Source organism: Oreochromis niloticus, linkage group LG18, assembly GCF_001858045.2.
Source record: "Oreochromis niloticus isolate F11D_XX linkage group LG18, O_niloticus_UMD_NMBU, whole genome shotgun sequence".
NCBI lineage: Eukaryota > Metazoa > Chordata > Actinopteri > Cichliformes > Cichlidae > Oreochromis > Oreochromis niloticus.
Genome location: NC_031982.2, coordinates 30,934,566 through 30,946,786, shown reverse-complemented (window position 1 = coordinate 30,946,786; position 12,221 = coordinate 30,934,566). Strand labels below are relative to the sequence as shown.

General features: G+C 40.9%; 2 protein-coding genes and 1 non-coding gene across 7 annotated transcripts in view; 2 read left to right on the top strand and 1 right to left on the bottom strand.

Annotated features, from left to right (window-relative positions):
* Positions 1-12,221, bottom strand: part of LOC109195563 (tripartite motif-containing protein 16) — a 1,176,058-nt gene that overhangs the window by 702,477 nt on the left and 461,360 nt on the right. The window lies entirely within an intron of this gene.
* The window catches only part of LOC100692843 (adenosine deaminase RNA specific B2 (inactive)), a 51,297-nt gene that overhangs the window by 28,149 nt on the left and 10,927 nt on the right, over positions 1-12,221 (top strand). For 4 of the 5 annotated variants that reach the window (XM_025900324.1, XM_005463032.4, XM_013265986.3 and 1 more), the window contains 2 exons: positions 5,941-6,027; positions 7,730-8,679. In XM_025900324.1, the coding sequence (XP_025756109.1) occupies positions 5,941-6,027; positions 7,730-8,679 (1,037 nt within the window). Of the gene's footprint in view, positions 1-4,939; positions 4,996-5,940; positions 6,028-7,729; positions 8,680-12,221 lie in introns of those variants that run through there. The other variant, XM_013265987.3, reaches the window with a different exon arrangement.
* Positions 3,536-3,617, top strand: trnas-uga (transfer RNA serine (anticodon UGA)). The gene has a single exon. It is a non-coding gene; the product is annotated as a tRNA-Ser (tRNA).

Here is a 12,221-nt window from a genome sequence, read left to right as displayed (position 1 = left end):
TGCACTTTTGTACAATCTATAGCGACTAACTCTCCTTTGGATCCAGCCTCAGGCAGCCATGACAAGAACTGTGGGGGTTGTCTTGTTGTTGCTGCTCAAGTGCATTATCACTTTTTTATCACTTTGGTATGATTGCTCATTTGTCTTCATGTAAAAGAATCACAGTTTGTACTGCAAACACTTTAAAAACCCAATTAAAACACTTTTTGGCCACATAGAGCCACTTTGATCATCGACTGAGGATATTTTTGACATAATTAAGGTGAAGGACAAACACTTGTGTGCACCCCTATCCAGCACCAACCCCCTTCAGTTATTCACTAAATTGCTCTTTGCTACATGCACATGCTCTCTAAGATCTGCTCACCTGTTTTGCAAAACCAAAGCTGCACAACACCATCGTGTAGATCTGCTCATGTAAAACTTTAGAGGTAGATTAAGCAGACAGTTTGTCACATTGCAACTTGGATAACCTCTACTTAAATCAAGTGGAAAGTCCACTACTTTCATTCACAAATGGGTGTGAGTTAATGAAGGGCTTTTTGGACTAGCGAGGGTGTGTTTTTGTGTCTATAACAGAGGATGTCAAGTGAAAGATGATGGAAAACATGAAAATGGCAGCAAGTATGGGAAGACACGAGAGCTCAGTGGATGTGACGCAAAGAAAAACAGTTATTAACTTCTTTTTTTGTCTGAAAATAAATGGTCCCATTAGCTGTGATGATGCAGGTCATTAAAACACCTCCAGCCTCCACCTGCCTTCAGAAGCACAGGACTCACATCATTACGTTCACATCCCATCTCACAGCTCTCATTCATATCATCCCACCACTTAATGGCATCACACGCCTAATATAACTGAAAGGTGGAAGGTTAATGCACAATAGTTTAGTGTGCACTCTTCATTATTCTAATGACTTTTAGTTTGCTTTGCAGTGCCGTCCAGAATCAGCAGTCACCTGGGGTAAAAACGAGGAAAATAGGCAATAAAATTACCCACAAAGAAGTCAGAAACTTTGCATATTTAATCTGACTCTAGCTTCTTTAATATTACTTTGTTCTCAAAAGAAATATCTCAGTTTAATGGTGAAATCGACACCACTTTTATTTGCATGGAGCACAACTAATTTCATATGATTCTCTGTCATTTGCAGCCATGTTCAGCTTATAATATTGGATTTTTAAAAAATAATTTTTCATTTCAGGAAGCCTTAAAAGTGAAAAATGGCATGTAATAAAACTGCAGACTAGTTTAATGTTGATCCATAATAGTTATAGTTTTAACAGGAATTCATTAATAGCTTATGAACAGTATAATTGCTGCTGCTGCTCATATTTCAGTGTTTATGTGTGTGTGTATTCTAACAAGAAATGCTATAAAATAAAAACTCTCAAATGGTGCTTGGGCATCAGATAAATGGGAATAAATGGGGTCACTGGTTTGGGGACCAGCAGGGATCAGCAGGTGATCTATTATGGTGGTGGGGGGGGGTTTCCTGAAGCCAAACTCCAAAAACAAAACAAGTGGAAGTTGTAGTGGAGATGGAGCAGAGAGGAAAGGGCTGCATATAAAAAGGAAGGTCTGAGAGCTTTACAGAGGATTTAAATTGTGCATTTTAAAATCCATGTTGGAATGCTACTACTGAGATATCATCATTCCCACTCTGCCAGTAACCTGCCTCAGTACCACATGGAAGCTCCTGTCAAGCATCCCCACTCTCCAAAATTGGGCACCAAGCCTCAAAAACAACATTGTACAGCCGAGTAGCCGGTGTGTTGTATTGTGTACCCAAAAGCAGAACGCGCAGGAGGCAAACAAAAAATGAGCCGTTATTGTGGCCGACGAAAAACGTGAAAATAAGTGATAACATGAAGTGAACGAGAACTAACAAAACCTAAACTCAGAGCAACTAAAACATGAAACATGAAAATTGTGATGACATGAACCATAGAGCTGTGAGGAGGTAAACAGCAGACTCAACAATGAACAAAGGGAGACAGCATACTTAAACACACAGATGGGTAATGAGGGAAGTGGAAACACAGCTGACAGAAATGAACATGATGCCACGGGGGAAGCAAAAATAAACACGCTGAACATGGAACACGAGACTGTCAAAATAAAACAGGAAACATAATGAGACGTAGACTGTGACTGACTAGAGACAAGGATCAAGACAGCACAGAGGGAAGTTAGCCAACTATTGGAGCTGCAGAAACATGTGATGAAGGAAAGGATGCCTAAGAAGTACAGCAACATGCCCAAACCGGAGGCCTTGGAAACTGCTAAGCAAAGACTAACATCCAGAAGCACCAGCTGTTCTACACTAAACCATCCAATGTGTACTCTCACCGGCAGAGACTGGCTCTGTATCTATTATTGTACGATCTACTGTGCAATATAAAGCAACCTTGAGGCGACTGTTGTTGTGATTTGGTGCTATACAAATAAAATTGAATTGAATTGAATTGAAAATAAGAACAGTTCCACCAAGGCTGGAGACAATACTGGGAGAGCACAATGGGAGTAGAACGCTACGCATAACAACAATGCTCAGTGATTAGTGGATCTAAGAGCAGACCACAGCAACCTCCCTGAACAGGCTCCAAGGGTCTCAAGCATGACGCGTTGGACAGCACCAGGCCCCGACATTATTCATTCCTAGTGGCTAAAGAAGCTAACTATGTCATCCCCCCCGCGACACTGATTAGGATAAGCAGAAGAGGATGGATGGATATAAATGAGGGGAAAACACAATAAGTTTAAGAATGAAATTTCACCCTAAACAAGATCTACATGCTGATGGGGTATAGCTATACCATTTTAGAAAGGATTAATAACTGCAGTTACTGAAGACTGCCCCAAATGGCATGTGTGTGAGGGATATTGTAGATATATGTTACCATGAGCGATAATAGCCACTAAAAGCGGAAATATCATTATATCCACCAGCAGTCCAGATTATAAGATTGACAAAGAAAAAAAAAAGTTAACGGGGAAAAGTGCTCATTTACTATCCATCCATCCGTTTTCTTCCACTTATCCAAATTAGGGTCACAGGAGCCTATCCCAGCTGTCATGGGGCAACAGGTGAGGTACACACTGGACAGGTCAGCAGTCTGTCACAGGACTAACACACAGAGAGAGAGAGAGACAAGCATTCACACTGATTTTCACACCTAATTTAGAATCAACATTTCACCTAACAAGCATGTCTGGACTGTGGGAGGAACCCAGAGCACCTGGAGAGAAGACCCACACAGACACAGGGAGATCATGTGAATCTTCTTCATGTGAGGCAACAGTGGTCACGACTGCACCACTTTTGCCACATATATGTATGTAATGATATATAAGTAGCAACTTTTTCACCATCTCCCAGATAGCACAGGATATGAATTCTTGTGATCTTTCACGTGGCAAATGTAGCACAGGACCATCATCCTTCTCAAACTAAACATTTGACAGACCACATTTGTGCCAGTTTTCCTTAAGTGTATATGGTAAGTCTGCGCATTGTGCCTATAACATGCAGCTGTGATGGCCGAGTGGTTAAGGCGTTGGACTTGAAATCCAATAGGGTCTCCCTGCGCAGGTTCAAACCCTGCTCACAGCGGCTCAATAATACCGTGTGGTACTCAAAAATACCAAGGATTTTTGCAAAATAACAGAGAGACTGGGTGTGCTGTGATTTAGACCCTCAGTCTTAAAGCAGTTAATTGTCTGCACAGTCTAATGGCCTTCACTCTGAAGGTGATAAAGTCTGCTTATGAGGAAGGAGGTGGCAGCTGAGGCTACAGTTTGAAATCCACACAGCAGAAATTTTTGTGCTGTCATTTTTATTTAAGCTGTTTAAGTTTCAGATCACATAAAATTATCAGGTTTGGGTTAGAAAGCTTAATTTCTTGATGCATGCCAAGAAATTAAGCTGTTTAAGTTAAGCCTTCTTCAGTCTCAGCTGACTGCAGGTTTCTCAACCTTATAAACGGTACATTTGCATAATGACTGAAACTAGCCCACTGAATGAACAATGGGCTGTGAGGTCCGTTGTTCATGAGGTGACCGAAGAAGTACTTGGATGTGTGTTGAAACATTTCTGAAAACACTACGTCCAGATTAACAGAATCAAATTTTTGGGAAAAGCTTAATTCCTGTGGTTGGTTTCTTGATGATATTGTCCCATACTACCAGCAGTGACAAGGACAGAAGCAAAAATAAGAACAGCCAAAAATCCTTCAGGAGGAAAAAGGAGAGAGGATTGTTCGGTGGCCACCACCGGCAGAAACATCCATATTTTGGGGGGTTTCTTGTTGCTGCTCGAGTGCACCTGTTGTTACTTTGATTTGCACAAAAGCAGGTAAAACCGATGGTCAGAGTGGTTTCTGCTTCCTGTACACATGGATATGCCTGAAGTTTAACTGACTCTGTGTTATACTGCGATGGTCAAGTGTTCCCTTCATTGTTTGTGAGCAGTGTAGTGCAGGAGACATCTTCTTTTCTTTACAATTTTTCTCTGGTTTGTTTTTTTTTTTTATTTAATTGTAACAAACCATATATCTTTAAGGTGCAAGAGTTTAGAATAGTGTGGCTGCTTCTAAATGACTTCAGTGCTACACTAGCAGCATTAAAGTCGCCTCTGTGTGATAAGGATGAGAAAAGTCTGGGTCTTACTCAAGTAAATTACAGTTTTCTCATCTTTCAGCACTTTAAAACATTTTTTACGGTGGCCCTGAGAGGCCAAACGGACTGTAACTTAAGAAAACACCAGCAATTAGAAAAACGCTGCAAAAGCACACAAAACACAACAGAAATAGGAAAAAACGAAAACAGAAATAGGAAAAAACAGATTTCCAAAAGCACAAGAGAAGTGTTTCTGGGGAGACAATAACCCGACGGACCAGTTGCAGGAACCAAAATATGCTAAGAATTGCGCTGGGAGACACTTAAAAGAAGTGGAGGATCTATCGGTTTTGTGAGGAAAGAAAAGATGAGAGGTAAGTGTGTTAGCCTAAAAATCCGTCATCAGTATTATATGAATCATGATAAAACACGTCTACCAAGTTTGGGTTCCTACAACTGGTCCGTCGGGTTATTGTCTCCCCAGAAACACTTCCCTTGTGTTTTTTCCTATTTCTGTTTTCTTTTTCCCCCATTTCTGTTGTGTTTTGTGTGCTTTTGCAGCATTTTTCTTATTGCTGGTGTTTTCTTAAGTTGCAGTCCGTTTGACCTCTCAGGGCCACCGTAATTTTTATCACCTTTTTCTTACTAGTTTCTTTATTTTCAAAACATCTTAAAAAAAGTAAGTGATTTCCAGGAAATGTTACCTTCAATCTACCCTTATAAGTAAGAGAGGATGTGGGTAAATATGCTTGCCCGTAATCTTATTCATTTTCACAATGTTAATATAATTAATTTGGAAAACTGTCGTAGGATAGAGGCTGGGTAAAACCTGGACACACCTGGGCAGCCTGTCAGTCCATCACACTTTGAGCCACTCACCAATGCCTTTGGAAAAGATTTTGTGCTCAGTTTAAAATCTCTGTGACTGGGTTAATAATACAAAGCTGTTCATTTAGTTTAAAGCCCATGATGCTTCTTGTGTGAAAGCCTCTGTCCTTATCACAGACACCTTTCAATTACCCCGGCTGGCTCTGAGCCACCTTTCTGTTTGTTTTCATTCAGTGGGAACTCTAATGGCGTTCATGGCTTCCTGCAGCAGATTTTCGCTATCACCGTATATGTGTTTACCTCACTCCATTTAATTTCTTCTGCAGTTCAGGGCGAATATAAAACTAAGCATCACAATCATTCAGAATCACAACACTGACTCGCTTCACAAACACAAAATGTCAGAGGAGAAACACACTGTATATTTCCATTTAGATGAAAATTTATATAAGATGAAAATGACCTCAAGTCTTTTTCATTGTGTTTTTCAGGATGCAGCAGCACGCCGTCAACCTTCATAAGCCCCATAAAACACTGGGATACTGAAGCATCATCAGCTGAGGATGCAGACAGTTCAAGTAAATGCCGTCCCTCCTCTCACTGCACACAACATGCTCTACATCCATTATTTCAATGTGCTACATGTCTAACATTTGAACTGCAGACAGTTTATGTGGCTATTTTACAAACACAGATGTTGTATCAGCCTACATTACACTCTCAGCCGTGTTAGCAGCATGCTGGCTTCATGGACTGCAGCATAAGCCTGTCAGTCAGTTATACAAATGCATTGTTCCAAATTTCTCTTTATTAAATGGTCTGATATTAAAATGTTTGCAGACTTTGATGGATGGACGAATCGTTCTGTTGCCCCGACTTTTCCTTTAGCACAAATGTTAATCCAAAGTAGACCAGTGCAACCATTACCTACAGGCACTCGTTGTTCCCATAGCAGGAATCCCAGTGACTCTTTTCCTGCCAAAAAATGATTTTGTGCCTCAGCAGCCATTACTGTGAGTGCTACAAATCTACTACAGTCAGTATGAATTGTAATAATTTAAAGGGACCTACTGTGCCCATTGCCACATCCCCGTTTCCTACGTCTCTAATAAAGTAGCTTTGAATTAACAGTACAAATTAATAATTATTTGTACTTTCTCGCTGGGCCTCTGTCTAAGCCAGTTTTCTTTTAATTGGCTGCCCCTAATAACCACAAGATTTGAACAGCAGGTAGGAGAGAGTTCTGCATTCACAACCAGAGCTGTGTTTCCAGAGATGCCTGTAGAAATATATGCTCTTATGTTGGCATCATGAAGAACCATGAGTAACATAATATCTGAATCTCAGTGTGTAGTCTGAAGCCTGAGCTCACAGGGACGCCTGTATGTATGCCGGTTTTATTATTTAAAAACTGTGGCCATGTTTAATGTGAGCATTCAGAAATATAACAATATAAACATGACAGAAGACGTAATGTTCAAAACCCGGCTTTGCACAGATGATTGCACGACAATCATTTGCTGACACAAACTCTTTGTGTACCTGAATGATTTAAGTACACTCATTGCTTAAGCACATGGAGACACAATGGATGTGTGCACTTCAGATTTAGTCTCTGTTTAGCCTTTATTGGAAATGTTAGCATGCTAACAAACTCAACTAAAATGGCAACTAGGTAGTTAAAAAAATCTTATGCCTGGTAAAAATTAGCGTATTTGGCATTAACTGTCCTTTCCATGCACAGATGAAACCAAACTACAGACTTCCAGATTTGGCATTAACCAGAAAAAGCATATCAGCACAAACAACACAGTGGTGAAGGAGGGATGATTTGGGCTTGTTTTGCAGCCACAGGATCTCACAGGTTAACCATGAAGTTCTCATGAAGTCTTCAGCAGTCAAATGTGAAGCCATTTTTCTAACAGCTAAAGCAATGGCCAAGTCAAAGTCCTCAACCTGACAGAAAGGTTGTCACAGGACCTTAAAAGAGCTGTGCATTAATGAATGTCCAAAAACCTCAATGAACTGAAGCAACGCTTTAAAGAAGAGTTGACCAAAACTCCTCAACATCGATGTGAGAGACTGATAAAGTCTCGGAAAACAAGTTATTCCCTCAAAAGTTGGTTCTATGAGCTTTTGAATCATAGGGTTTACTTAGCTTTGTTTTAGAGTCCAGTTAAAATGTTTTAATCATATGGCTGTGTAAGAATGCTGATGATTTTCATGTACAATAAAGCAGGACAGGATTTCTCGCTGTGAACACTCTGATCTCGTAAACAGGTACCAGCAGTTTGGAGGTGAAGGAGAATCAGGATGATAAATGCCAGGTGGAGCGTGACCTCCTTAGAAAGTATCACCCATCAACTTTTTGCACAACTTTCCCCAGAAATGGACAAAGAGCTTTGAAGAGGAAGCAGCCGCTGGTGGACGGAAAAGAGCAGCTGCTCTACCAAAGTCACTCCACCTGTAAAAGAGCAGCTTGGGGTGTGACTCAGAAGAACGCACTGGTGCACCTGAATGAGCTACGACCAGGCCTGCAGTATGATATCACATCAAAGACTGGCCCGCTGCACGCACCGGTATTTTCTGTAGCCGTGGAGGTAAACGGCTTCCACTTCGAGGGCCGAGGACCAACTAAAAAACAGGCCAAGATGAGGGCTGCAGAGCAGGCTCTCCAGTCATTCATTCAGTTCCCAAACACCTCCCAGGCTCATGCATCCATGGGGAACTTCACCAGCACACCGGTGGACTTCACAGCAGATAAAGTGGATATTCCCAACGGATTTTTCAAAGAGTTTGAGCCATCGGTGCTTCGGAACTGTGATCTACTCCACTCCAACGCAGCAAAAAAGGAGGTCTTCTCCAGCATTTACAACCACAGAAGACTTGTTCGTCTGACGCTGGACTTGGTGTCCTCTACAAATCCAAAAAGACGAGCAGTCACCACCTCACTGTTAGAGGACTTCAGCCCAGTAGCACTGCTCAATGAGCTGCGCCCGGGGCTCAGGTACATGTGCCTGACTGAGAGAGTTCCTGTCAGGGCGATGAAGAGTTTCGTTATGATGGTCAGGTTGGAGGGGCGGGTGTTTGAAGGGTGTGCTCCCAGTAAAAGACTGGCCAAGGCCAAAGCAGCAGCAGCTGCCCTACAGTCTCTTTACAACATAAGTCTGGGACCAGAGAGGACCTTCATGGGCCTGCAGGACAGCAGGGCCAAAAATCAGCTACCTCAGGTGAGTATTTTACCTCCACTCTCCTTTTATAAGTATAGTAATAAAAAAAATGAGTTGTATATGGAAAGCAGTGAGGGAATAGTTTCACTCAGGTCATCTGTAATGAGTAAATTACAAATTTTAATGAGTTGATTTTCTAAAACATGTCCTGCTTACATGGATGAATAACTGTATTGAGCTTCGAGTCACCTACATGAGCAGACTCATGTCTGAGCCCCAGCTAAAAGTCAGTCAGTCATCAATCATAGCAACATAAATGAATCTTAAACAGTAAGAAAAATGCAAAGAGATGCAAAATGATCGGGTAAAAGCTAAAAAAAGACTCCAATAGGCAAACATGAGCACTGTGGCTATCACAATGTACATGAATTTACATCTTTCTGTCCCATGCATGACTGCTCATAACCTGTTATGTAGTCTTCTCATTGGAGTTTTTATACAATATTACATTTCCCATACATACAAACAGCACCTCATATGTGCCAATGATGATATCTGACATCATTCAGTGTTAAAGGCAATAGATGTTCAGGTGTTGTCGCAAATAGATTGGTCGCATTTCTTTTCCCAACATGTGGCATTGGCTAAGGACCCCCTAGCCCTTACCTTTATATCACCTGTCATTCCGAATAATAAAATAATGCAAAATGTTGAAAATACAAAGACATCACACTCTCTAAATCTGCCTGAAATCGCTTTTTTTCACCTTTCCAGTGATCTTTGTTAAGCAGACACAAATGCAGATAACAACTGAAGCAGACTGGCATGAAAATAATAACTGAATAATAACTGAAATTATTATTTTTAAAGAAAACAGGATTTTGAAGGTAAAGAGATAAACTTACAAAAACTTAGAGCAAATCAAGATGCGACATCTAAAGCTGAAAAATGAAGCCAATGCAGATGTGCCAAATACTGCAGCTCCTCTAATGAATCCAAAAGGAGAGTCAATCCAATCAGATAATGAGGGCGGAAAAAGGGGGAGTGTAAACACAACGCATATACAATAAACAGCAATTTCTTTGTTCTTACGTTTATGTACGCAGATTTCTCCAAACCTGATCATAATAACATAAAACCAGTATTGATCTGGTTTTGTTTACAGTTGTGCAACACTTGTTTGTGTCTTTGTTTCATAGCAGTACCAAGATGTGACATGTTTCAGTGTTTTACTTTCCCCATTACAACAAGCGAGAGAAAACACGGTAAAACTTAACAAAGCAAACGGAGTCTTTAAAGAGACACAGGAGATAACGAGGGAAGTGGAAACACCAGGGTAACAAGGCACAGCTGAAAGTAATTAAGACAATAACAAAGGAAGTCAACTCAATGGAAAAGCACAAGAGGCAAATGACTAACCAAATAATCATAAGGATGAAGACAGCAAGAGAGGACTGGGGTGGGAAGAAAAACCTAAACAAATGGAACCAAGAACTAATAAACCAGCAAGGCACAAAACCCAAATCCTTACAACATACAGTCGTGTTAAAATTACTAAACAAAACTTCTAAACTAAAGTCCTGAATGAGAAAAACCACAGACCGTGACAGAAACACACAGAGGACATGAAAAAGGAAAACATCACAGCAAAGATGGGGGTAGAAGATGGTCAGAGACAACGAAGCCGTTCCCCAGATGTTTGTTTTGTGTCCAGCATTTTTATAGTGAGGTGACTAAACGTTCACAAACTGCAACGTTGTTCTCCTCTTACATCCTGTGGGTCCTCACTTTGAAACGCCATGTCAGCTTCAACTCGTGACACTGAATTTCTGCCTCATCTCTTTAGCATTTGCCATTGTTCGAAGCAGTCTGGATAAATGGGTGTGAGGTGCACCGTATGCTACCAAATGGAGTGTGCTGCACATCAGCATGGCCATCATGTCCTGAGGCCTGAGAGCTGGATGGTGTCCTGCACACTCATCTGCAGCATCTAAACAGCTTCATTATGTCTCAGAGCCGCGGAGAATTGTCCCCGACGTCTTTTACTGTCGTGCTGCCGTGCTTTATGAATACAAGGCGACTCGTCTCTTCGGATCGACTCCGGGGAGATGAAGGGAGTGACTGGGCATAAACCCTTTTACACAGTTGTTGAAATATGCAAATGATAATGGAGAAAGACAGACATGTACGTACTTTATTGAAGCCTGAGGGAGGTTTGATGAGAGGATCTACTGTCGGGTGGGTGCAATGGCGACATTTTGGGTGAAAAAGGGGATTCTGATACTTTGAGTGTGAACAAAAAGCACTTTTACATTGCTGTACGCTGATACACCAATAAGTGAACAATTTGCCAAATCCTCCCTCCTCCTCCTCCTCTTTGTGTGGAATTTTTATTTCCCATCATTTAGCATCAGCCCTCCCTCCTTCGCTTCAATATGAGCTGTCTGTCAGACGGCGTGACGCATTAATGAACATTATTACAGCACATTAGGGATGAAGGAGGAGCGGCAGCGGAGCAAGGAGATAGAGGTGGAGCAGGAAGGCGGTGTGAAGAGCATAATAATCCAACAGATAATTGTTTAACACACTCATTACACACGACCTTGTGCCACTGTCATCCAGAAAATGTTGAGCTTGAGAGTTTCGCTCAAAATAAGCTCGCTCGGACCACAGAATAGTTTGAACCTTTAAAAGGTGGTCGTTGAGAACATGCCAGGGTAGCATTTCTGGGATGTTTATAAGGTTAGAAATATAAAAAAGAAATTAGTGTGACAGCTTGTTTTTAAAGGGGGCCTGTTCGTCTCATTTCCAGCTCCCTATTTCTGTCTGTAGTCTCTAATAGCATAGCTTAGCATGATCCACTGGCTTTGATTCAGCAGCTCAGTTCATTCTCTCATCGTTGCTCTGACTGATCTAAGGAGCTTAAGACGGTCGTTGACCCACTATTGATCATGTGCCTCATCACTTGACCCAAGGTGTTAAAAAATGGTTGTGGGTCATTATTAACAAAGCTTTCACTTGACTTTATCAGACTGCCGTTTTGTTTCAGTTTATTGTTGCTTGATTGTCCATTAAAAGCTTTGATTTAAAGGTTTATTCTCTGAGCTCTGAACGTCATCGTGAGCTTCAGCCCGATTTGATCTAAAATATATTGATTTTTTTGCTTGTTTTGGAAAAACAGAGAAATTTACACAAGTTGGAGGTTTTTTTTAATGTGTCTTGTTATTTACTATTCTTACTGGGATCAATAAAGTATTGTAATTCTGATAAATTCCAGAATAAAGTACACAAATTGGATCTTTAAATGTAAATCTTGCAACAGAAAAAAATATTACATACTGTTTTCATAGTGATATTTCTGAGTAATTTACCTTTGGTAACATCATTCCTGTCAGTTTCTATGACAGGAATCTTCCTACAACAGACTAGAATAAATATTTTAAAGTCCAGACAGTCAGTCAGTGGAAGTGTAGTTTACCTCCAATCACATCTGAATTTACCATATATGAATTATTAGCAGTTACTACAAGGCTCAATTCAGACAGTCAAATATTTAATCTGCTGTCCCCAAACTGAGGAAACAGACTGATGTGCTGGGCAGT